The sequence below is a fragment of the Melanotaenia boesemani genome, chromosome 3 (assembly GCF_017639745.1).
Source record: "Melanotaenia boesemani isolate fMelBoe1 chromosome 3, fMelBoe1.pri, whole genome shotgun sequence".
NCBI classification, from domain to species: domain Eukaryota; kingdom Metazoa; phylum Chordata; class Actinopteri; order Atheriniformes; family Melanotaeniidae; genus Melanotaenia; species Melanotaenia boesemani.
In genome coordinates this window covers 19,678,441-19,705,452 of record NC_055684.1, presented here as the reverse complement: position 1 = coordinate 19,705,452, position 27,012 = coordinate 19,678,441, and the positions used below count along the sequence as shown (strand labels likewise).

Here is a 27,012-nt window from a genome sequence, read left to right as displayed (position 1 = left end):
CCCGCTCAATATTATGTTTGTCATTATGATGTTATGTAGGTCTACAGCACTGCTTTCCCTTTTAACCTTTTGTCTAATTGTGTAGGGAAGGTGGTTGAGGAAACAAATGTAGGTGTAAGGCGGTGGTAACTCAAGACTTTATTTAGAGTAAGTAAAAAAGTACCAAACCTAGAATGAACAAGAAATGAAAAGTAGGAAATGTGGAGTGTTTAAACTAAAGCAGGAAATTACAAACAAGAGCAGGTGTGGCAAGAACTGGAAGTATGTTTAACTACAGAATAAAACAGGAAACCAGAGTAACACCCAAACATGACATCTTAAAATACAGTAAAGGCTAACTCAGAGGAACAGATTAAAGTAAAAATAATAAAACACATCAAATCAAAACTGGACTAAACAAAGTATTTAAAACCCCAAAGAACACACTGAGATAAGACTTTAAACAGAAAACTAACCATAATTAAGTCTCAGTCAGAAGGAAATCTATGAGAAAATCCATTTATCAAGACATTAATCTAAAGCCAAAATACAACACAACAGAAATTCAACAAAAGCCATAAATGACAAGATTAATTAAAAAGAGAACAATGCAGCAAAAACAAACTGATTTAGGATAGAACAAAGAGCATACACACACACACAAATAAAAATTACTTAAGGCATGAGTATGTGAACCAGACCTTAATACTGTTAGCAACAGAAATAGTAAGTAAATGGCTAAAATATATGATGCTTGGAATTTTCCATGCCTGTTACGGCTTGGGCATGCTAGTTAAGACAGCTCTTTTCTCAAAAGTAATTGTGGCAAGAGCAGGTAAGGTGTTAGGTGATGGGGATCAATAGGCAAGCATTACAGCTGGAAAGATAATACCTGATAAATGGAAGTGGAGAAGTATGTACACCACAGTGACTGAGAAGGGGAATGAGAAACATGTGAGCAGGTGTGTGTGGTAAATCCGGGAAAGGTGTGATGGATGGGGTTATTGCAATGACACCACAGTCAGGCATTAAAGTAATTCAGCTGGAAAGGTGTAGGACGTCAAGCTAAATTGAATGTCAGTTACATAAAGAACAAATTATTATGGGGTCTCCATATGAGTAATGATAGAGTAATGATGGAATTAATGACTGAACTGTGATTATTTCTCACGTCCTGTATGTGTTCAGATAAGCCCAGTAACTAGTACACACATCATCTGTGCTTTAGTGAAAAGTTCATAGTTCATGGTTATTGATCAATCTGAAATCTTTGTCACAGTTAATTTAGTTTTTAAATAATTTATTATTAGAGCACATGGGGAAATGCCTATCACAGTGTTTACATTTCTCCTTTTATCTTTCCCTTTTGCCACTTGTTTAAAGACTCAAAATACTCGGCAAACCACAAAATACAGAGTGCTAAAGCAGCATTTTTTGACAAATGAGACAAAGGGAAGTGGGCACATTTGGTATTTGTATTTAAATTAAATAACAAAACACTGATTAGCAAACTCAATTTAAGCATTTTCCCAGGTGGTGTCATATGACTTTTTGTTTTACAAGATTGCATCACCAGTACTCTCTTCTGAACACACAGACACAAGTAATTTGGATAACAAGTTTCTAGAAGCACATTCATTATGAATGAAAGCTGGCGGCTCCTCACTGTGTGCAAACCCAAAAACATATCGATGACAGAGAACACAAACCCTGAGGATACCTTTTTGCAGATAATTAGGATGAATGTATGCAGTGGGGAATTTGCACAGAAGAAAAATGTGCATATTCAGCTTTTAGCATCAATGTCCAAGTCATTGCTGAGTTTTATCCTCATCTTGTTTTATTCCATGGTCTAATGTTCACGACTCAGCAGGAGCTGTAAAGGTGTTTGCTTCCAGCACACATTCACTTCATCAGTCAGTCACTGCGTTATAGTAGAGCTGCTGCATTGCTGCCTGCTGACTGCTGACTCGGCTCACTGCTGCTGAAGCAGAGGCCAGAAGTGGAATACAATAAATTGTCCTCCAGCTGCTCACATTTTGTCCAAATTTGAGTTTTGTTGAATGTCATCTTCAGGGTAAATTACGGGTTAACTATCATAACACGCCTAGCAAAGATGCATTTCTTTGCTCACTTCCATAAAGGTGAAATGACTGCAGTAATATGGGGTTTCAGCCTCTTGCCTTTCTCTATATGGCTCTGTCTCTGAGCAAAACTAGCAGCTCTCTGGAAGGTTGCTGCTCCTGCGTACATGGAGAGTTGTAAATTATATGACATTAACCCACCCCCTACTGTAATGCATAACTCCTCACACAGCAGCTGCAGCAGAATCTTTCTTGCGTGTTCCTTCAGGCTTTAGCTCCAGGCTACAAGGGGAGTGAAGTGACATCTTGTGCATCTTTGTAAGAACAGAAGTGCAAAGCAGCTTAATAGCTTCAGTAATTCTCTGCAACACACACATTTTAATACTGTAATCAAGAAAGCATGTTTATATATTTGGAGTTTATATGTTTTATCAAGGAAAGGGTCTTCCTTCCTAAAGAAACGAGAAAACAAGGCATCTGAATTAGGGCTGGGCAATACATCCAGATTTTCAAATAAATCGAGATGTTTTCACACATGATAAGCAATCAGGGTCAATCGTTTATATTGAGATAGCTTGTTTGAGTTAAAAGTATCTTTTCTTTTTGCATTTTGCTCAACCTTATTTTGGTTATGGTCATTGAAAAGTATTTTTCATTCATTTAGTTTTAAGCACATTTAATTTAATCCACAGCCACTTTATTCTCAGTTGTTTTAATGCACATGTGCTACTAAACAGAAACTAGTAAGCTGCATGAAAAATTTACTTCACTCATTTTTTGTCTGTCTGACAAATTGGAGCAAATGTAATGCAGCTGTCTTTGGGTTTGATCTAGGTTGGGAACTACAAACGGACGGTAAAACGAATTGATGACGGTCATCGGCTCTGCAATGACCTCATGAACTGCATCCAGGAGCGTGCCAAAATCGAGAAAGCCTATGCACAGCAACTGACCGAGTGGTCCAAGAGATGGAGGCAATTAATAGACAAAGGTAAGAGGGTTCTCACACATATCAACATCAGAACTGATAGGAAATAGACGAAGAAGAAGCCCCCAAAATGCTAGAGTAGTTTTTATTCATTAATTTGTGTTATATTTTAATGTGCTGGCTGACAGATTAGCCGTGTCCCTTAGTTTATTCAAGCTGTGGTTTTATTCCCTGTCTTCACGTAGTCCTTGATTGCAGAATTTTTAATAATAGGTTTAAGAAAAAAAAAGTAAAGTAAATTTTCATTTTTTTATAAATGAAAGTTCTTGCGAGTTGTCCAACATGCAATAAAAACCTTGAGGTTCTTACTCATCCCTGATTCTTCCACCAGGGCCTCAGTATGGTACAGTGGAACGAGCTTGGATGGCCATGATGACAGAGGCTGAAAAGGTGAGCGATCTTCACCAGGATGTCAAGAACCATCTGATCATCGAGGACTTCGAAAAGGTGAAGAACTGGCAGAAAGACTTGTATCACAAGCAGATGATGGGAGGATTTAAGGAGACCAAGGAGGCAGAGGAGGGCTTTAAGAAGGCCCAAAAACCCTGGGCCAAGAAACTGAAAGAAGTGAGTGTGGTGTTGGGGTGGGGGGTGGGGGGTTACTTGGGACAGATTGTTAAACTGTGAATATGCTCATTTTAAAATGGTCTGTGAATGACTACTAATGTGGTCTAGCGGTGGTTTAGCCATAGCAATTTAACTGTCTTCTTAAATCAGATTTACTCATAGACAAGATAATAGATTTCTTTTTTGTTGTTGTTTACTTACTTGTTTATGGCATGTCAATACTACAATGTGTATCACAAGAAGAACAAACTCCAAATTTAAACAATTCTGAGGAATTTGATCATTTAATTCTTGATCAAAGATGCACATTTTGTGCAAAAAAGCAAGGACCAGCTGCAACCCAGTCAGTGTTAAAAGACTTCTGGAAAAATAATCAACAGAAATAATTACACAATGCAAACTGGTTGGTTTAATCATTTTTCATGTCTCAACAATAGAATATTAAAAAAGACTAAGGATTAAAGAAGTCTAATGGTCCATTGATTTAATTACATTTTAAACCAGGAATTCTTAGAGAATGAACTCACAGAAATATAATGAAGTTAATTGATGGAGCAGTCAGAAAACAGCAAGTAAATATTTTTGTAGCCCAACAATTTTCATGAAAACAAACTCTAGAAGGCGAGCTACTTTAATGACACTGAGACTTAAATCTGAAGTTACCTCACTAAGCAACAAATCCTGCTTTGTAATACAGATGTCCTTATCAGGTGTCATGTCTCTTGTTCAGCTCGAGGCTGCCAAGAAGTCGTACCACATGGCCTGCAAAGAAGAAAAGGTGGCCACCATGAGAGTGACTAACAGCAGCGAGGCAGACGCCTCTGTGACGACTGATCAGCTGAAGAAACTGCAGGAGAAAGTGGACAAGTGCAAACAGGACTCTCAGAAGGTGAAAACATCAGCTGCTGTAACTGCAACAGCCTTGAGGGATCAAAGACAAATCATCTGTCACTCTATTTTAAGGCAGCATATCTGGAGTCAGTGTTGCATCGTTAATGTGTCACTGAATGCACCACCTGCACCCCTCTGTGTTTTCTTCACTTTTCTTGAAGTGGACTCTGGTCCCCTTTTACTGCCCACTGAGCTGTTATTATTATTTGTGTCAAAGAACACATTCATAACCTTCCATTAAGGTTAATAGGATTCAAATTTGTTCACAGATATGAAAAATAAGTAAATCACAAGCATCTATGTAAAATTAAGTACTGTTCTTTTATTGGTCAGAGTGAAGATATCTGACCCCCGGTGCAGACCCCTGCACCTTTGATGCCTGGATGATGGTTTTACTAGACAATCTTTTTTTAAAAAACAGCTGAGCTCCATGGTACAGAAAAACATTATTCTACCAAGAAGATACGGCTGCTCAATATTAGGAAAACATGTTATTTTACAGGTATTGAATATTACAATTATGATATGACTTGTGATTTAAATAAAGACTTTATATTATGTTGTTAAACTCAGGAGAATTTAGAAGGACAGTGTTACGCTTCTACACCTCTATATACTTGTTGGTTATAGATCATGGACAGAACTAAAGCTTTAACTAATTGGACTGCAGCCCTTATAAGACACCTGTTTGTCCTTTTCATGTCAGAATGTCTTTGCAGTCTTGATATTATGCATGCTGATGTTGCAATTTAACAATAAATGTTTTTTTTATTGTACTGCCCTCAAAAGAAATAACAATCAGTAGAATTTATTATTGATTTAGGTCTTTTGGGTTTTTTTGACAAAAAGAAAACATTTCTCTTAAAGTGTTTTGCATGTGTGTGCCGTCACATAGGCAAAAGAGAAATACGAGAAGGCTCTGGATGAGCTGAGTAAGTGTACCCCTCAGTACATGGAAAACATGGAGCAGGTGTTCGAACAGTGCCAGCAGTTTGAAGAGAAGCGGTTGAGCTTCCTCAGGGAGGTGTTGCTGGATGTCAAACGCCACATCAACCTCACAGAGAACCAAAGGTTTGGCTTATTCAAATTTGTCAACATAACAAAACAGTCATCAGCATAGAACTGGATTTTAACTAAATCTTTCTTTTCTGTCCACAGTTATGCTACAGTATACAGAGAACTTGAACACACCATCACATCAGCCAGCGCACAGGAAGATCTGAAGTTGTTCAGGAACGTCCATGGTCCTGGCATGCACATGAACTGGCCTCAGTTTGAGGTGATTATATTAGGATAAAAGTGAACATTTCAAATCATTAATGGAGACCAGCTAAATTTAGCTGAAAGATTTGAAGAAACATACACTATAAATTCAATTTTAAACATCTTTCAACAATTCTTTTAGGAATATAACCCAGAGCTTACTCACAACATCTCCAAAAAAGACAAGTCAAAGAAAGGAAATGATGGAATTGTGCTGACTCATGTCACCACAGGAGTGGACCATGCTCAAGCTGGAGACAGGGGAAGGTAAAATCTGATCAATGTAATGTTTTAACATTATGTCTTATGCAGAATATTTTAAACGGATAATCTTCTCAAACCCAAAACTGAATCTTTTCCTGTCATGCTGCTTAATCTTTCTGCTGTATATAACTCTTTTTTTCCTTCATTACCACAAACTTACAACTATAATAATAATGGAATAGTTGTTAAGCCTAAGGCTGTGTAGAGCACTTTGGTCAACTATGTTGTTTTAAAAGTGCTCTATAAATAAAGTTGGAGTTGGATAAGGTATGTACCACTACAAGTAAACAAAAAATCAAATAAAGCTACACAAGGCATGCACAGTCATAGTCATAGCACAGTAATACTCATGGCAGTAGAACAAGCATCAGTACATATGAAGATGGTTGGTTAATGTGCTTCGTCATGTGTTTAGTCTGAGCAGCTACGAGAAGAACCAGGCACACACGGCCTCCTCTGAGTGGTCAGAAGAGGATCAGACAGATGCAAACTCAAACAACGACACGAACGGGGGGCTGAACCCTTTTGATGAAGATGTGGACAAAGGTGTGAGAGTCAGAGCGTTGTATGATTACACTGGACAAGAGCAGGACGAGCTGAGCTTTAAAGCAGGTAAGTGTGACAAGTGCTGTTGGTAGGCTGCAACCTGGAATGCTGCAAACAGTGTGAAACACAACCTTTGTGTTCAGTTAAATTTTGACCAATAATTGGAAATGGAATAGTGGGAGTGTAAGAGTTGGGCAGTATCATAGGCTTCAGTATTTAATAGATTATTAAATTAAATATTATTTTATAATGTATTAATTATTTAAGCCATAGCCTTATTATTTACCAACAACAGGTATTGAGTTTCAGCTTATGTTTTGTGAGCTTGCTTTGATCCTCTCCCAGGCTGTAGGCGTTTGACTTTGAGTTCTTAAGTTAGATCAAAGTTTTTCTTCTTCAAGAAATCAGCTCGCAATTTCTAAAGGGTTTAGGTCAGTTGATCATGGCCTACCTGCTCCAGCTTCCTCTTCCACTTTCTTGTCATTTACTTTTATCAAACTTTATCCATCCGTCATACTGCTAGTGCTTGTCATTTGTTCTCCAGATATGACCAGGTAAGTTTTCGATTATTCAAGTTCAGGTTCTCTTATGATAATGGCATAAAATGTTCAAACATTAAATTAAACTTTCAGTCACTTGTCTAAAATCTCATGATTGTGTCAGCATTAAGGCTCATTTATGCTTGATGCAGAAGACGGATACACAAACGGACGGACAGTTTCATTCTTGTGCTGCATCGGTTCCGTGAGTAATTTGGTCAGTTTTCAGGGAGCTTAGCTATCCGTCGCTTGATGCAGAAGACGGAGCAATACCACCGGGAATTGCAAGGACAGTGCTGAGCAGAATAGCTGACATGCGACCAGCAAAAGAAACAAACCAGAGAAGAAGAGGAGGCTCAGGAAAGGAACAAAAAAGCAGAAGAAGAATGAAGACGAGGACAACAATTGTAGAAATTACACAAGCTTTTGAATAAAGATTGTATGTGAGTGTTTAGGGCGTGTTGTGTGAAGCATTATCGCTGCCAAACAGTATCTGAAACTGACGTCAGCTCGCGGGAGTGAACAACCATGGCAACGCACCACGGTGACGCATGACAACATTTGAAAAGGACGTCGTTATTTATGTACATATGGGAGCATGAATGGGAGAGTGTGAAGTTGTAAATTAAGAATAACTTGGTGTATTTTTACTGAATAATGGCTGAGTACCATCATTTGGTCAATAAAGCTAACTGATCTTAAGTTTATCAATCTGCAAAGTCTAAATGAACATAAAATTTATTTTACACGTCAGCTCAAGTTGATAGCAGGGTTTTATCTTACACTCTGGTGTCCATGCATCTTTTAATGTGTTTTCAAAACAGGTTTGGATCGTCAAGTCAGTTTTTTGTTATATTTACTAGGAACAAAATCATGTTCCTTAAGCCCCATGACGCTTATTTATAGGTCATCATAACCAGTAATTTGCTATTTAAAAAATAATGTAATTGAATAGCTTCAGTCAAAGCTCATCTCAAAACTCAGAGATGCTCCTGGTTCTCAATCTCATTTTCTTAAAGCTAGGTGCCTACGATAAATGAAGTCATTAATCTGAATTTTATACTATATATTTCAGTATAATTTTGTATAAATCAGTCATTGTCTTTAATCATAACTGACAACATTAGTCTTGTGTGAAGCCTTGAATCTCAGCTTAAATTAAATGGGTTTCTCTGAATCGCAGAAAAAGGAATTGGTCTGAAAATTTGGACTAAACTAAATTCTTCAGTCTGGAAGATCAAAGCAGAGATTGTTTTATGCTTTCATTCAAGTTTCAACTTTATTTTTATGGTGCTTCCCTCTGTCCATATACCTCTCTAAATATTCAATATTTCAAAGTCAAGTCGGGGTTGTTTGCCATTTACAGCCACAATTTATTCTGGAAAACTAAATGATGTTCCTTTATGTTTGCGCTACTCATCTCAACATACATCCTTTTATGGAATGGACTGATTTTTTTTAAGTGGTCCTTCTTTCACCCAATGTGCTCTTTGTGTTTCAAAGTGTTAATTACAATAAATTTGGGTTTCATTCACTGCAATCTAAATCTAATTATAAATCATATAGTTGTTTTCGTGCTATATCATGTCCATCATTATAATTCCTAGAATGGTATAAAATTATTCTCAGTGAGAAATTTATCAAATCAAACATCACAGCCAAATATAGCCTGATTCTGGTCTGGGTCTCATTTGGTGTTACTGTAGTGGAAGTCTTTATTTATTTATTTTTTTAGCATTGGTATATGGATATATTGGTACTGGCATATGGTCTGTATACACTATAATGACCAGTGTTTATACTTGATGTAATTTTTGATGAATACGTCTTACTTTAGTTTAAGATCTAATCATTCATTTCAAATTCTACAATTTAGTCATTAATCATTGAACTAGTTTGCTCAGACAAGCTGAGTTACATGTCATTCATTCCATGTTAAGAGCTGAACGAGAGCTCTTCAAACCCAGGACGTAGTCAGGCCATTTATTTGCATCCAATATAATCAGCAGTTATGCAGGATACTTCTCCCGCTTCTTCTATCAGCTGATGTCTCCAGCTGGTCATCTGAAGCAGTCCTACTACTCTCTGCCTAATGTTTATTTTACCCTCTCAACTTCTGCAGTAGTCAGCATTTGGCCGGTGGTGGTTATAAGCCTTTGCTCAAGCTACTTTCTTTTCTCAAGCTGTCTACAGCCTTCAAGCATGACCGCAGGCTTATCCTGTCCTCCTCTAAACCTGAATGCAGGTTCACACTATCATCTGCAAAGCTTGAATTCAAGCTGGTGGTCTTCTCATCCATGTCTGAACACAGGCTCATCCTGTCCTCTGACGCTGAATTTAGGCCCATCATCATCTTCTCTAAGCACGAACACAGGCTCATTCTCTTCTCTAAGACTGCATTCAGGTGGAGGGGCTTATCTTATCCTTTTTCTTTATTCATGTCACTGCTCCACTGACATGAAGCATCAAAACCTCAACATTAAGGAAGATCTTTTCTTTCACAGCTATCCTCATTATCTGGCATTTGGACTTTGGATCCTGTGACACTTTGTCACTTCATTTTTCTAAAGCTTGCCTCTTAAATTCTGCCATTACCCCTCCGGTCCAGTGGCCTTCTTTCCTGCTACATTTCAAACCAGTTAGTTTGATCCCCGTTCTTTATAACTGTCTTCTGTTCTGACTTTCCCCCTTCCAGCCTGACTTTTGGGCAACTCACCTCCTCCTCATCAACACTTCTTCATGATACCAGAGGAGCCTCATCAGAAGCATTATCACCTCCTGTCTCTGCTCATCCACCACCAGCACCTAGACTCCAGAGGGGTCCATTCTCATCCATTGTCTTCATATCACCGCTCCGCTGAGATGAAACACCGGAGTCTAATCATCTAAAACTAAAAAAAAAAGTTTCAAATTTAGCTCTTGTAAACCAGTACATTTTGTTGCATCTTTTAAAAAAATTCTCTCCTCATTGAACTAATAGTAAAATAGGTGGAAATAAACATGTTTGTAAATGAAGGTCTATTGGAATTCATTTGTCATTTTGAACAACTAAGTCAGCACTGCAGATTCTGGATTCTTAGGGTGATTGAAGTTATGTGCGGTTGCCTAGTTAGTAGTGGGAGGGATGTAATCAAAGACAACCAGGACAGCATGTGAAAATTCCCCTTATGTAGTGTGAATGTAACCCTTCTGCTCACTGTTTAATATGTGAGCTGCAAAAAGGTTCCCTCACAATAATGAAGAGTGACACAAATTGAAGTTATTGACAGCAGAAATCCAGCCAACTCTTTCATTGCCAGTCTTGGATTTTTTTCATCTTGGTCTGTACCGTCTGAAAGTGGTAATGTTGATGAGATCTGGAGTAATTGCTTTAGCCATGTTTCAACAGGTGTAGCAGCACACTTATTGCTACATCCTTGAATTTCACACCATTAGCTCATCCAGCAATCTCACAGGGTTTGTTATGAGAGATACAACCTTTATCTCCTATCCTCTATTAGTCTTTGTTGTCTGGATTCATCTGATATCTGCAGGGTTTATTTATATTCCGGTCACCGAAGCGTACGGTAACTCCAATGAATGAAAGCATTGACAAAATGGGGGGGGGGCAGAGCAAAAAGTGTCTTATTCAGCACACTCAGATGCTAAATAATGAAAGATGGAAAACATTTTAGGAAATTGGGCTAAACATGGAGCAGTATAACCTGCTATATATAATAATATGAAGTTAGTATGAGAATAATATTGTCTTAAAGGGCAAACAAACTAAATATACCAGGATAATAAAAAAGAAACTTTATGACCACTTTCAGATGTATTTCACAAAATGTCATCCTGTCGGATGTTTCTGTCTGTTTATCAATTAAGGTGATGAGCTAACAAAGCTGGAGGAAGAGGATGAACAGGGCTGGTCTAAAGGTCGCCTAGACAACGGCCAGCTGGGTCTTTACCCAGCCAACTACGTGGAGCCGATCTAAGTATTCCAGCTGAGGACGTTTGCCTCGTCGGAGGTGAAACCCAGACTGAACCGACGGGTCATAACTGCACATTGCCAGAGACTTCAGAGCAAAGCTTCCTCTGCCTGGCAGGCACAGTGAGCTATCTTCATCTTCATCACGGAGAACTTGTTCAGGATCCTCCAGACTGCAACTGAAGCAAAATGTTTTCTCCTCTCTATGTAGCTGTGTTTGATTTCAGCTGTTATGCTAACATGCCATAAAGTATGTTCATTCTCTCGTCTGAATGTTTATAAGGTGTCATCAGTTGTGCCTGGGCAGTGAGAATGAGCTATGCATTGTGCATTTCATGTAAATATTTTAATCTCTTTTTTACAGTCTGGATGCTTGTACAGTTTCTTTCCTCGTTGATTACAGTGTTTTCTTTCTATTTACTCTGTTTGTTTAGCCTGAAAGGAATAGTTTGAGGAATAGTTTTTTGAAAATATATTAATTCTTCTGCGAGTTGGTCAGGCAGGTTTGAACCATATTTATGGCTACATAGACACAATGCTACAGCCTGCAGACAGCTAGTTAAGTTCGACTTAAACAGGCTTTCTGGCTCATCCAAAGGTAATAAAAACACCTTCTGGCACGCTCAACAGAGGAAGAGAGACGACAAAGATGCTGACAGAAAATTTGATAGAATTAAGATTTGCAGCACCAGTTTGTTGTCTTCTTTGTTTATTTTTCAACTCTCATAAGCTGATCTATCAGAGTTGTCTCAAAGCCATTTGAGAAGCGGATCCACATGGAACCTGATCGTCATTACACCTTTAACCCTCCCTCATAGGTACCAGTACACGATACTGATTGGTCCCAACTGTTGTTTCAGCCACAGTTATCTAAAAAGATCATAATACTTCCAAGTTCTTCACTTTTAACTGTGTAAATAAAACATACTTTCCCAGAATGCTGAACTGTTCCTTTAACACACTGTTTTGTCTCCTCCGTTCCACAGCATGTCCATGAATTAACATTTTGAAACGAGATAAGAGACAGCTCACCATCATTAAATAAAAAACACAGTTGCTCTGAGCGGCGCTCATCTTTGAAATGGAAATATATATACCAAGCACTGCGAGGATTGTTTACATTAACCTCTGCTGTCCCAGCCACTGCAACAATGTGCCTGTTAAATCCCTCAGTTTCCATTTATTTGCCTCCTCTGTACATGTGTTGATAATGCGGAAAGCCATGAGCAAAACCAGCCTGGAAATATTAACCCTCAGCTCTTTTCTATGGATATTAGCATCATGGGTTTTAATTTATTTGTTTCTGCAGTTAATTAAGAGACTTGTTTACTTTGAGTGAATGTCAGTGACTGTCGGCTCTTATCTCTATGATTATGTGCATGCTGATGCTCCCACTCAACGTTTACTGAACTGATCCTGTGTATGGCCTTAATCTGTCCCCTTCTAAATTATTGGCTGAATATAAATTAAATTAGATCTCAGATATACTGTCAAGAAGATAATGAGCTATTTCACTGTGTACAAAAAATGATGGCTTAATTCAATTTTGTGTCTTTCTATTGAAATATTTTTGCTTCATTCAGAAGTTTTCAGTCAAGCTGTACACAGAGTGCATGAAGCAGCACAATATGTCACCGGTTTAAATGCACATGCTGGTGAAGAGTCCTCTCTTCTCCTCGAGGAAGGTGTTATCTTACTGACGTAGACTGAGGAAAGCAGAAAGAGGATCTGTCTTTGAAATATTGATGAGACAATCGGCTTTTGACTGCAAAACTTATTTTTACAGAATCCAGGAGGGGAAATGTCACTTTTTGGCCTTATTTCTTTCTATGGTATTTTGTGCCTCTATATGTTTTCTGTTACCACTTAGTTGTAACATACATATTTATGGCCTTACCAACATCTCAGCCATCCTCTTCAAGACATAAGGCTCACCTCCAGCTCATCCAGATCAGTTTACCCCAACATGACACCCATGTTGACTGATCATACAAATGTAAAAGATCTTGACTTGCTTAATGTGTCTTTGACTGTACTTTAACAGAATGACACTGTTACACTTAACTGTGAAGCTCCTTAAGGCCAGGAAATGTAAAAGAAAAAAATGTTGAAATGCTCTATTTTTTCTGCTACAAAGTCAAGGAACTAGACAACTAGAGGGCTTTCACTGTTCTTTTTTTTTAGCATAGTACTGTCACTTCCAAACTGTAGTGCCTGTTCATCTACATGCAACAAATAAAAGATGTCATCAGAAAACTGAGGCAAACAAACAAGTCATTGGAGAAAAACACTAATTAGAACGAGCATAATGTATGTGAGAGTCACAAGTCTTGTTATTGTGCATATTTTATATAGCAGTTTTAACATAGTAGTACAGAGTACTGGAGAAGAAAAAACTTAATCTAAACAAAATAATGATAGCAAAATACAAGAAATATAAGATTGCTATGATTTTCCTCTGCTGACCTTCACTGGTTGCCAGCACTTCAGATACCTAAGCTGCTAATAATTTACTAATGCTTGACTCATAATGAAGTTAATGCAGAACATTTGTTTACCACTTAAACATGGTCGTTATCACTTCACGTGCTTCGTTTGCGCAAAAGATATGTAAGTTAATTCTTTCCAAACAAAAAAACAAAGAAAAAGAAGGAGTCTTCAGAAAAACAATAAAACTCCTAGCTTGCTATTAGCAAACAACGTCCAAGATAAAAGTGTGAAAAGAAAATATCAAAAAGAGAAAGAGGAAAGAAAGTCAAAACTGTTTACACAAACTGTTGTTAAAAACTGAAACTGGTAATCAAGAGGTCGGGAGTCGGGATAGCTAATATTTGAGAACTGCATTAAAAACAGTAACATTAGCATCTCCAGAAATGAAGTTAAGCATAGCTAAAGCAATCATGAGCTAAGCTAGGCTAATAAATAAGTCAATAGAGAATGAGCATGCCAGGGAGGGAGTGCCATCCTCTAAGCCATGTTCTCCCAATACTTGGGGTTAAGAAAATTGTTGCGTCATAAGAATTTGTTTTGTTCGGCTAAAAAGAAAATCTCGTAGAAAATAAAAGAGTTTGAGAAAGAAAAAGGAGAAAAAAGGTCAACCTTAAGAGTAACGGAATCCATCAACTTCATAAAATATCACTCAGTCTAGGTTGATTAAGATAAATATTACTAATACAATGGCACAGTGACAGCCTGTGTGGCTTGTCTCCACTCAAAATTTAACAACAGATTCTGCCAGTAGAGGTCGCCGACTAACCGGCCATCTTTAGGAAATGTTATGCAATCCCCGTAGGAGTTAACCACAATCTCTCTCAATCTAGCTCTGCTAATATAGCTGCTGCGAGTGAAAGAGTTTCATATCCAAATCAAAAGCTTAAAGACTCCTCTACACCAAACATTTGCCAATGCAAGATTTATTGGCCAACTTGTGACCTTTTATTAAAATTATTTAGATAAAACTGTACGTTTACACTGCTTGTTTATCCTGCTGTAACTGAATAGGTATTAGTCAGCTTATGCAAATTATGTATGATCATTATTACTGAGATTGTCATACCCAGAGAGATACCTAATCTCTCCTTCAAGGGATTAAGGTTTTTGTTTCCATACAGACCTCAAATGACTGAAAGAAAGGCTGAGTACATTTTGCAGCTTTTGTTTATTTTCCTTTTCCTCATTGACAGGGATCATACACACAGTGTACATATTTTACTTGCTGGCAGAGTCCTGATAATCAAAAAGTGCTACACCTTCATCAGAATGAAAATATATTTCAATCCAGAGTTGATCTTTTTCATTTTTTAGAAAATGCTCACGAAGGTGGAAAAAGCAGAAATTCTTGCTGTATTTAATTTTGCTCTGCTCCCTGAAGCATACCATTTTATCCACCTTATTATGATTTCTTAAAGTACTTAAATAATCACAGTAATCACCGAAAGTCTGTCATCCCAATATACAGTAACACAATCTCTTTAATTTACAATTCCCTCAGCAACATTGGCAGTCAGATCAGAACATCCAGAAACAAGTTTGCCTCTGACTCATTGAGCAAAAGAAAATGGAAGCAATTGTTTTTTTTAGATTAACCTGCTCCGTTTACCTCAAAGCCATATTATCTTGGCAGATGTTCACTCTTTAACTCACAGCCTAGGAATGCACACCTCACACTTTACAGCCTGTTGAACTAAATACTAACTGAACTAAACTACAAAAGAAAGCTGCAGTGTGATAGAAAGACATCAGGCAGAAAAGAGCACACTTGAAAATTAATGACATTATGGCAACTTTTACAAATAATGTGGTTAATTTCATCTACAGTTCAAACTCTCAGTGACACCACACAGATACATTTAAAAATATTTTATTATGTCTTGTTTGAAGCTTGCATGATGTGTCCTTGTGCAGGCAGACAATTACTTTCCACATGAAAATAGACAGCTGGTATGGATAAACTGGTGTAAAATAGAGGAACCCAAAGCAAAGGAAATATAACAATACACAAGCATGAAAGTGAATAATCGAGAAAGATTCTGTTCAGTAGACTGAAATATCTTTTCTCTTTAAGATAATGGAGTTTATTTCACATAGCTCTGCAGCTAACACTCATGTTCAACAGGGTTTGTAACCTGGCATTGATACAAACGTTTGAAGCACGTGGCCATTTGGGTGATCAGTGTCAATACCAGTGTAGCTGGCAATTAATCCAACAAAAATCGATGCGTCTCAATCAGAAACACAACAACTTCTGAGCTAAAGCAAAATAACAAATTAATTAGAATTAATCCTCCAGGGAGGATGAACTTCTGTGCAGCTGACAAAGCTAGTGAGGCTCCACCATAATTTAACTGAATATTTTTAATCAGTTTTTATATGACTATTCATGTCATAGTAATTTTTTTTAGCCCTTTGTGTCGAAAACTTTAGTGATGCAGCATACAACCATATATAGAGCTGATGGATTGGATGGATTAAAAATAAACCTGGAAATGTATTACTCTTTACAAAACTACACATAGAATACAAAAATACACACAAGTGGCATTATCTGAACCGCAGAAGGGTTTGAGGATATCCCTTCTGATCCTAATTCATTGCGTGTTCTCCTCTGTACCTCTGAGAGACAGTACAAAGAGTTGGGCAGGTCCTGTGGAAGCACAGGTTTGGCAGCACAACTGTAGTAGTGCAAACGAGTGAAGCAAAAGGACAAAACAAGTGTAGCTGCAGGGAGGCTACCTGAAGCTTGTCAGGAAAAGCAATCAGCTATAATTTTGTTACACTATGAATAATATTTTGGAAAAATAATCAGGCAGATCATGCAAACGACAAGGCAGTTCGTTTATTTTAATCTGCAGCAGGACGGAAAAAAAAAAAGAAAAAAAATGAGTCACCACAGCTACAATGTTTTGTCTTTCCTCACATCCCCTGCACATAAAAGTCTTCATGCAGCAGCTGCCAGCTGTTATTTCAGCCCTGGAAGTGGAAGTTCGTACCATTAGAGTCAGTCAGTGCACGTGTTCCATGACACTTTTCATATGTGGTCAAGTGCATGGAGATATAATGTCTCATTCTAATGTTGTAGGTTTCCACCTCCCTCCTCCTCTTCCAGTCTGGTGAAGCCTCATACTGGGTGAACAAACTGGTATACCAGTCTCTGAGACACGTCAGGCTTCCGGATGATACCTTTCTTGTAGTACTGACGAATGGAACGGCTCAGTTTGTCATAGTTCATCGCAGGCCGATTCTTTCTGAGACCCCACAGTCTTGCCACATGAGCCGAGTCTTCGATTTTAAAAATACCTGATGGGAACCACAAGAAGTTTTTTTAACAACAGCACACAACAAAATGTACAAAAAAAAAACAAAACAAACAACAACGAAAAAAAAAAAAAAACACTTGTATTTCCATACTGAAAAAAAATCTGGAAATGAACAGAAATTTAATCCTTTCATTGATTTTAAGTTGGCTTTAATTGGCTTGAAATTACACACAGAATAATTCTCATTTTATCATTCCTTTTGTACTTTAAAACAAATTTTAAAAATCTATAAGAATACTAAGAATAAAATCCTTTTTTAAAAATTTATTTCAGCACATTGCAAAAGAAATCCTGTTTGTACAAAGACCATTTTCATTTTCTTTCATTTGAAGATGAATTACCTTATGTAAACTGTAAAACTATTGAACTTATAATCATGTTGATAAAGACTTTTTAAAGTAGCTAATAAAATCTCTGCATGTTAAGTTAACGTAGCAGCATAAAGAGTTTCATTTTAAAAAGTGAAAGTAGTTTAAGAAGGGTAATGCACTTTGCTTAACGTGAAGAGCTGAAGGATCAGCTGTTTAATAATGACTGCAGCAAAACTGCTGAAAATGGTGCAGGGTAAGAGATCAAAGTAGTTAAGATGCAAATTTAAATATAATAAATGAAAGTGAATGAATAAACAATTTAAAAGGAATGACGAAAGCTCTGAAAATTCTGTGTAATCATGAGGATTGACCTCCAAAGTATATCTGTAAGCTGTAATTGAAACAAGTTTATTCATCTAAATGAATCTTTCTAAGATCTTAGAGGTTTCCAAGTTTCAAGTGGACAGATTTTTTAACATTTTATTTTTATATTTTATGTTGCGTTAAAGTTCACATGCAATACAATTTTCTTCTCAATGAATGACTGAACAGTTTCCTGATTTATAAATATATATGGTTCTGCCCTTTCTAGGGTCCAGAATCATTACATGTCTACATCTGCCTTTTACAATTCATATTAAACTGTCATATATTGATCATTTGATATTTTCCTTTGCAAAATCTAACATTCTCATGTTTTTCATGATGTGAAACTGTCACAACATGATATTACCTAATTATTCCTTATTAAAAAATTCTTCTAAAGTCGTTGTCTGGAGATTTTGTTATGGCTCTGGTTCTGTTTTATCTTGATGTTCTGACTTTTTTGATTGTGCACTTTCTGGTTTTTCAATATGATTGATAGCAATTAGTTTAAGCCTGCTTCTGGGGCGTTTGGGGTTGGATGCCTGCAGACATCATATTGTACCTTTTTCTTTATTGAGCCAGCGTATGCAGCGTCCATAGTTGTGGGGTTTGAGCAGCAGCTCTCTGAGGAATTGCCACAGGTGAATAGGTTGACCCGAACAAGAAGAATCTGCCTCGGACCACAGATCCTCGTTGCCTATACAACCAGACACATACACATGCTCTTTGAAGTCAGAATGTTATGATTCATTAATACCCTGAAAAGACCAAAAGTTAACACCGCCCTTTAATCTGTGGGGTTTATTCACTGTTCGGAAAAGTCAAATAAATGGTTTATGGTTATGTGCAAAGGATACACTGTGCATTAGGTTTATTTACCTGACTGTCTAAGTGTGAATGCAGCTTTCATTAAGTCTGCTTAATGTCTTTGACTTGCAAGCACACAAGGAAATCAATCCTACCTGCAGTTTTGGTGTCTCCAACAGAGCACCTCTCTTTCATCCAGGCAGCTGGAAATTGAAGCGTGACAGACAATCAATTAGGAGAAAAAAGCTGTTTCTTTAAACAAATGAATGCTGAATCCTCTTCAGTCAAACCAAATGTGTAGAAATAAAGGACACAACTGCCAAACATTAGATAATAAAGTCATCACAGGTGGTGCAGCAGGCTGTAATAAATGTTCCCTTACCTGATTTCCATATGTCCATGTGTGCGTGCAGCGTGTCTCCACACTGTGGTGAGCGGTGACGAAATTCCTCCTCACTCATGGCACACATATCCTTTCCTGTCAGGTCCTGGAAAGCCTTTCCTGCATGGGGCAACCTGTACAGGTGTTCAGTCCATAGCAGCCACTTCTGGACGTTCCCTGTGTTCCACTCGATAGGATCTGTTTGCAGACATTAGATGTGTGAAAACTTCCACCTGCCTCCACACCAAATTACTGTTTTTTTTTTTTGCTAGATTGGTAAAAGTCACATACAGTCACACTAAATCCATTTTTCTCAGCTTTATAATGCTTGTATATTGTTAAACGTTATATATCCAAGGTAATCATACTTTTATGCCACTGGAGTTCTAATCAGGAGAACAGATAACTGGGGATTTCACAATTTTATAATTGTCAGAGGCTTTACAGTATAGAAAAAAAAGACTTCCTCTGTTTGCTTTATGAGCCAGAAAGACCTCGCCTTTGAGTCTGTTTACCCTTCTGCTGGCAGGAGAGAAGCATCACTGTCAGAATGCACAAGAACATATTCAAAAGGTCAGGATTAAACAGATCCTGGAGCGGGCAAACACACCTTTGCGTCACTAGGGATATGATTTAAGAGATCTGTCATCGTGCTTGGGCTATCCACACAAAAAGTGTTGATTTTAGAAGCAAGCTCCAGTAGCTTAAGACTCTGAATCGATATTTCTCTGTTTGCAAATAGTGAGCAACACTTCTTTTTTTCTTTGTCAGTTATAAACGTTAATACATTAAAATAGCTCCTGAAAATGACAGACTGCAACAGCAGGTGTGATGGAAAGCAGCCTACCTGGAGTGATGTTGAGCAGCTTGCAGGCTGTTTCAATGTCTTTCAGCACCTCTCCCACAACCATGCTCTGCACCTGCTCCAAGGATCGCTCTTCCTCCTGCCCTTCCAGATCAGGAGAGAGTCCCTGCTCCTGGCTATCAATGACTGGGCACTGCTCGGGTTCCTCCCGGCTCTCCATGCGATTCATAGGTACAGCCAGCGCAGGGGAGGCCTCTGAAACTTTCACCAGCCATGTGGCATCTTCAGTGAGAAGCATGTCAAAGCAGGAGAGATAAAGGCCTGGCACCCCACGCTCCACAGCTTCCATGCTTGGTTTAGTGTCCCCTATGTCCCAGGGATCTCCAGAGCATCTGTTACGCTCCAAGAGGGCAAGGGAGTCCTCCGTCATTCCGATCCGGGACCTGTACACTGCGCCCTCTGATAAACTGCTCATTGGGTTTGACATAACTGCTACCTAAAAGGAAAGGACAATAGAGAAGACACACATTTTAACCAGTCATCTGAGTACGAGATGAAAGACATGCATAATGTTTTATTCTGAATAAAGTCACATCAGAAAAAACTGCCTGTCACACATTTAGTTTCATGCAAATATAAATTAAAATCTGCAGCTGAGAAGAGCTCATCTTTACCTTGACAGAAAGTTTTTTTCTTGGAGTTCTCTGGCCATTAAACCAGTAACTGTTTTGGAAGAGACTCCATCAGAGTTCAGTGTGTCTTATATAACTTGAACTGAGAAGAGCCTGTGCTGGACAGTGCTTTATAAGAAGCCCAAATAGAGACACTGGAGAAATGACCCTCATGAGAGTTAAAACACACACAGCGTAAACAGGCATGGGGCAAAATGGATTTGACTGAGTCTCTTATTTGTGGGTCAGTGGCACAGAATGGTCAGTTTCTTGGGGGTAGGTGACTTCTATTGAGACCTGAGGCAGCGCTGCCGCCTGCCTCGGCTTTCAAGGTGCCGTCTCTGCAGCCCCTCTGTCTCCACTGTCAGCTGGAGATTTTAATCAAATAAAAGTAAGATAATACAGAGAAAAACATGTACAAAATCTGCCCAAACCTACTTGTTTGAAAAAAAAAAAAAAAAAAAAACATAAGGAAAAAAACACATCATCTGCTGTATGAAGCCTATAAATACAAATGAGACACTTTCTTCTTACAAAAGCTTATCAAAGTAAAACTTTATGGATGCAAGTTGCACCACAAGTGTAATCTTGCATATGGTACCAATAATGAGTACCTGCCACAGCTGGCATATGGCAAGACACATTGCTGCCACACACTATATTATCAGTGGTAAAGGAAGTTTGTTTCCACACAGCACATGTTCAAGGAGAGTAATGACTTGATTTGTCAAAAGGGCAAACAATTAAACTACCATAAAATTTGCAAAATGATAGATTAGGCCAAACTTGAAGGACGGTAGGGATAAGTTTAAACTGATTTTCATTCATTTGTATTTTCATTTACAAAAGACTCTGAAATTGATTTCTGTTAGACGCGCATATCTTGGTAAGGTAAAGAGTTCAGGCAGAATTTATTGAAAAGTGTAAATTTGCTTTTATTTATTTATTTGTAAGCCCAAGAATGGCTCAAAATGCATGTTTCCCTCCCAGCAAAAATCTCCAGAGTTAGATAAGTATATAGATGTACCCTCTATCCATCCCAAAAAGATTGCCTATCTTGTCCCTCTTCCTCAACCCCCCACTAAACCTCTCCCCTGCTCTGTCTTTTATCTCCAAACTTCCCGTAAACTATAACCCATCCTCCCTTTCACTCCAAGAGTCAGATTAAAAGCCACTGGTATCCCAGCCTGCCACTGTGTGTCAACGCTGCCTTGCAACAGCTTGTACTAAACCCATTAGCAAAGCAAATTTAGCCATATTACCTTCTTCCAAAAGGAAGAGGGAACTCAAGGGAAAAAAAAGGAAAAAAAAAAGATACAAACTCACACCCCCAGGGAGAGAGGGATTAAGACCCTGACTGATCTCTAAATGAGTTTGGTCAAGATGCTGATATTCATTTCAGAAGCATTAGAGCTTGCTCCATTTACTGAGCAAAGTCAGGCTTTGACACTGAAGGAAAAGCCTCCCTCCATGTTGGTGTCCACCTTGGGAAGCTTTTTTTTTTCTAAAAGCTTGGTCTCTTTTAAGATTAAGAAGGTTGTTACTTGTCATCTGAAGCAAACCAACATGTGCATTATTTTCTCACTGGAACAAAATGGCAAAAACTAATGTGAAGAGCACAAATTATTAGAATTTTCCTTAAATAAAGGTGGTAAAAGTCCAACCAGCACAATCTATCTTCAAATTAACGTGTGAGCTGATTTATTATTGTTGCTGGCTTGATGAGATTTGAAACCACCAATCTAATGGCAACCAAAATGTTGGCAGAGTGCTCTGCTGGTGTTATTTGAGTCTGGAGTAAAGGGAGTGTGTACATCCAGGTGTGACTGTTTGCCCTGTGAGCGTTAAAGGGAGATTTTTTTTTTCTTTTTCTTTGTTATTGTTTCTCATGGGAAACTTGGACCAACTAATGAAGTTACTGTTCCAAGAACAAGGATTAAAGAAGGAGTTTAATTTTTGTGTGCATCTTCTTTTTACTGAATATGACTATTGCTTAGAAGAAAGCCTGATGGATGGAGGAAGTGATCTAGATCAGTGGATTGTTGCCTTAGGAAGTTTTTTTTTTTTTTTTTTATGGCAACGGCAGGTGCTCTGTTCACATTATAAATTAAGTTAAGGTGTAAATGGAGTCTGTTTTTAGGCATTTGTTTATTTTATGAATTGGTTTTATGTCGCCTGCAGCTTCACAATATCTCCCAAATCTCTATTCCTTATCTATTGAGCACTGTTTACTAAATCATATTATATTCTCTCTTCCCATTCCTACATGACATGTATTAACTGCCAGTGGGGGGATGGTGGTACTCGTGCTGATTCTATCCTGCTGTTAAGTGCACTGGCATCAGGCCAATATCCTTGAAGATCAAACCATTGCAAATGCTTTACTGTGGGGCTAAGAGTAATGTTTTTCCATGTAATGACTCAGACTGTCATGTGCCAAGCAGATCGCATAAAAGAACTTGAAATAGCTACGTCTGTTTACAAGCTGACAGCTATTATAGAATTATCCAGCAGATTAAGGTTTAGTTTGTCAACAAACTACATCTCCTCACATTCCTACATTGTGATGTCCTCTATCGTAGCATTCGTCAGTGTTGCCTGCAAGTCAGATTAAAACAACTAAATAGGTCATTTGTTCGTTCCAAAACAATGCCTATGGGCATCCTTGAAATTACTCCCTCTATAGGTGGTAAGAAGGAAATGCAACTCACAAAAGTTTGTTGTTTGTTTAAAGCGTTTCCATTTAACAAACAAGTATTACTATTACCTGATTTTTAAAAAGAGGCTACTTGAAGACAAATGAAATCTTGATTTGTAGCCTGAAGCTAATGAAGAAAATATGATGGAAAGTGTTAATTGTCAGGTGATCAAAAGGACTGTAAAGAGAGTTATGAAGACAAACAAATACGTATGATCCATATTAGAAAGGCAAGTTAACCTATAGATATGTTGTAGTCACCACCAACTCTACATAAAAAAACAAACAAACCTGATCAAAAACTCCACAACTGGGTCTGAATATAAGATCTCTGTTTTTTTTCAGTAACAGTACTGGGACTTAAATCTGTGGATTTAATGCTGCCGCACCAGTAGCAAGGCCTGCAATGACCAGTTCATCAGAGCTGAAGAGGGAAACAATCCAGTTGAAGAAGGTTATGAAATATGATGAAATGTCAAATGGAAGTTCCGGTTGATCAAGATGACAGTGAAAATGAAAAATCAACCCTCTGAGGTAGGATTACAGTCAACAGTGAAACTATATCAACGCCAAGGACAAACAAGGATTACCACGGCTCGGCATTAAAAGCACACATGAGCAGTATATGTTTAAATACTGAAACTGCCCAAACTGGGAGACCAAAAAGACCTCCGTTGCAGATTTAAAAGTCTTTAACTAATCAAATCAAACACAAATATCAGATTTCCATCACGTTGTTAACATTTTCTTATTCTGTGATAATGGCACCCTGCTTTAAAACTTGCGTCAACAACTGCATTTCTTGTTGCACCTAACTCTGAAAATTTGTATAATGCAAGACGATGGAAACATGCGAGTTTATATTTTACTCAACTCATTTGTAGGCAAGAAATTAATTTACCAAAATTTGAATGAAAATATGACTTAAGTACAACTTTACAAAAGGTTTAGGTACATTTCTCTGTGGGTCAAAATGGAAAATAAAAAAATAAAAAAATCAAACAAAACAAACAAAAACCTTCAAAGAATGTGAGATGGTAGCATTTTATGATGCCTATTGTTCTGTATCGGGGATGTTAAGGTGACATATTTAAAACAAAAAATATTTTCTTTTTTTTTTTCATAGCTAAGTCTAACTATTCCTTTTTTTCTAACTTTAATGGTGTACTTTTTAGCATATCAACCTAACCAATTGCAAGTGATGTGAAGTAAAAAGTGAAAGCATTGGCTCAGATGGGGGTCAAACTTGACATTTCTGTCACGTATTATGTGCACAAAGTCGTGAAAATTCATGAACAAATTCTTGAGACATGGTCACAACATGTAAAGGATTTGTCCTTTGTTTAAATTATATCAGGTCATTTAGTGTAGGATTAAGACAAATAAAATTATGTACATGTAATTTAAGTTCAGTTCAAGCAAATATACGTAGATCCTCATCAAGTGTTGCAAAGTCAAACTTGAGTAAAATCTCAGATGTTGAAAGATGGGCATCCTGTATACACATCTAGTGTTCACCACAAACCAAATGTCTTGAAAACTGTTGAAAAGATCAGTTAACTTTCTACTATACTGGACTGAACCTGTGCCTCCACAGACATACAGTGGATGCATTAACAGGGGTGTCTGTCCTTTATCAACTGTGAGGGAATGAATTAAGCAAACTGCTGTTAGATCCAAAGCATAAATGGTAGAAGACAATCTTTAGAAAAATGTTGAATGACACATTTGCATTGGAAAAGAGATGAGTGTTTTAATTTCATCCAGATTTCCTCTGATTTGTGTCTCCACTTCAATTAGTCTCAGTAATTTGCCAGGTTTGCTCACGCAAGGACTCATCAGCCTCGATAACCAAGACAAAGGTGCTCGCTCTCCGTGCTGCAGACAGATATGTGTGTGAATACTAATAGATAATTTTACTGGAGAAGCCTGTGTTATGTTTTTCTTACCCTATGTTTAAGTTCAGCATTTCCTTCTAAGATTTATTAGAAAAAAATGTTTTAAAAAATATTTTGGTTTAGTCAAATAAAGACCAACATATAAGTCAGTGAAGGAAAGCTCCAATAAAATGTCCATCATTTTTATATAGTACTTGCATCAGATCGGACTTGTGATGTTGACACATGATGTACATTTGCATAAAAAAGGGGGTAAAATTGTCCTGAACCTTTAAGAATAACATTAAAAGCTTTGATTAAAATCCTAGATAACATTTATTTATTTTCTTTATCAGACTGCATCTTTATTTAGATCAGTGAAGTTGCACATTCTTAACAGAAGAAGTCCCCCATCCGCACTCCCCCAATAATTATCTGGCACCATCACTAATGCACCATCGTTGCACATGTGTACAGGTGTCTATATCATAAATAACTGTCATCTTCTTAATTTGTATCTCTTTTTTTGTGCAAACACTTTCCTACTGTCTGAACCTCATATTATAACTTTCATTATGTATGCTGGTTTAACCGAATGCTTTGGGTCTATGTGCAAGTTAATAATTATCATAAATTACAGAAGCCCTGCAATCATTGCTACTCTTGTCCCCGTACATTGCTAAGACTTGTACTTTGTTTTTTGAAGTGAGGTTGTTATCAACTTTAATGTAAGATGGGTTTAAGCTGAATAATTGTGCTGTTTGAAAGGGAAAGTTACATATGTATTAATAAAGAAGTAAACCTGGTTGTATCCCAGCAAACCACAGCTTTTGTCACGAAAATATACCTATTTCAACAAACAATTCTGTAAAGAATCAAACTGACACACGAAATTTCCACAATATGGTTTAAGCCAGTTTCTCCTTACCAGTGCAAAGATGCTCCAAAGGCAAATGACAAGATGATAGATGGTGTAGAGCGGTTTCCGTACAACACTTGTCTCAAATGGGACACCTAAGTGATGCCTGAGGACCCACTGATGACTGCTGCTGAACCCCCAGGCTGAGGCCTGAGAATGTCCCAGGCTTTTAAGCAGAAGTACACTTAACCTGAAAAGACACAGCCTAAAGCACAACTGCAAACTAAACGTCAAGTGAAAGCACCTGCTGGGGGTGTGTGTACAAAGTAAGACGGAGTGAAGGCGAGTGACTGGGTGACTGCGTGCAAAGGAATTCCAGCACAAGTGCTTGCAACTTGTATTTATAGGGCAGTTGTGTTTACTTATGCACACAACCAAGTGCAACCAAGTGTGTGTGTGTGTGTGTGTGTGTGTGTGTGTGTGTGTGTGTGTGTGTGTCCATGCAGATTAGATCAAACCTTAAACACTAGTAGCTGACCTCAGTGCTTAGGTGAAACAATTCAAAGTGATCAGAGATTAAAGAATGATGGAAAATAGTTTTTAAGTGTCAGTAAATTTCTCCTTAAAGTTTGAAAAGTATACACTCACAGCCCAGTGCAACATTTGAATTATTCATCTTTGCTAACAGCATTTTTGTTTTATGCTACATCATTGAATTTTTAAAATCTTTATATTATTGCATTAAAGGTAATTACAAATGACAAACTGTTAAATAAGTATAACAGTGACAGGTGTTGTTGAGGAGGTCATGTTATTACATTGGGGTGTTGTGCTTGTAGACAGGCAACAACTGAGCTGATGAGGTTAATTTCAACATCAGCCGGTAACCGATGAACTCTTATTAGAGTGCATGAATCACTCACAGTCAACAGCTTAACATAACTGTGCATGGTAGTCCCTTCTCAACAACTTTACCTGGTTATTGTTACTAGCAAGCTCTTTAATACATCCTCCATAACTCATACCACTGTGTCTCAGTCTCTTTTGTCCATGTTGTCATGTTGAAAAGGTGCTGGAGCATGAAATACGTGCCTACAGCCTTGGAAAAATACATAATATTGTGTTCCTGATATTCCAGTTGTGTCTTTGTTAGCATTTCAAGATTGTATCTACCTGTGAGCTCACATTTCCCACGATGATCAAGGAATGGTTAAAAGCACTTCCTCTTTGGCTTCTCTTTTGCCACTCCAGGTTGTCTTCTCTTTAACTCATCTGGACTTGGGACCTTATTCCAAGCATTATTTGGGGTCTCTTAAGCTCATTCAGTTA

General features: G+C 37.8%; 2 protein-coding genes across 7 annotated transcripts in view; one reads left to right on the top strand and one right to left on the bottom strand.

Annotated features, from left to right (window-relative positions):
• Positions 1-13,347, top strand: part of pacsin1b (protein kinase C and casein kinase substrate in neurons 1b) — a 32,587-nt gene extending 19,240 nt beyond the window's left edge. For 4 of the 6 annotated variants that reach the window (XM_041981279.1, XM_041981282.1, XM_041981283.1 and 1 more), the window contains exons 3-10: positions 2,898-3,054; positions 3,383-3,618; positions 4,349-4,507; positions 5,405-5,580; positions 5,668-5,788; positions 5,915-6,039; positions 6,452-6,648; positions 10,989-13,347. In XM_041981279.1, the coding sequence (XP_041837213.1) occupies positions 2,898-3,054; positions 3,383-3,618; positions 4,349-4,507; positions 5,405-5,580; positions 5,668-5,788; positions 5,915-6,039; positions 6,452-6,648; positions 10,989-11,098 (1,281 nt within the window). In that variant the 3' untranslated portion in view covers positions 11,099-13,347. Of the gene's footprint in view, positions 1-2,897; positions 3,055-3,382; positions 3,619-4,348; positions 4,508-5,404; positions 5,581-5,667; positions 5,789-5,914; positions 6,040-6,451; positions 6,649-9,816; positions 10,758-10,988 lie in introns of those variants that run through there. The other 2 variants (XR_006009819.1, XM_041981284.1) reach the window with 2 other exon arrangements.
• A 1,397-nt stretch (positions 13,348-14,744) lies between these two features.
• On the bottom strand, positions 14,745-26,040 carry LOC121636876 (SAM pointed domain-containing Ets transcription factor). Its single transcript, XM_041980717.1, has 6 exons — positions 25,753-26,040; positions 19,621-20,074; positions 18,774-18,971; positions 18,547-18,594; positions 18,147-18,281; positions 14,745-16,887 (listed from the first exon to the last, which is right to left on the bottom strand). The coding sequence occupies exons 2-6, from the start codon at positions 20,063-20,065 to the stop codon at positions 16,709-16,711; spliced, it is 1,005 nt and encodes a 334-aa protein (XP_041836651.1). The 5' UTR covers positions 20,066-20,074; positions 25,753-26,040; the 3' UTR covers positions 14,745-16,708.
• Positions 26,041-27,012: the final 972 nt, after the last annotated feature.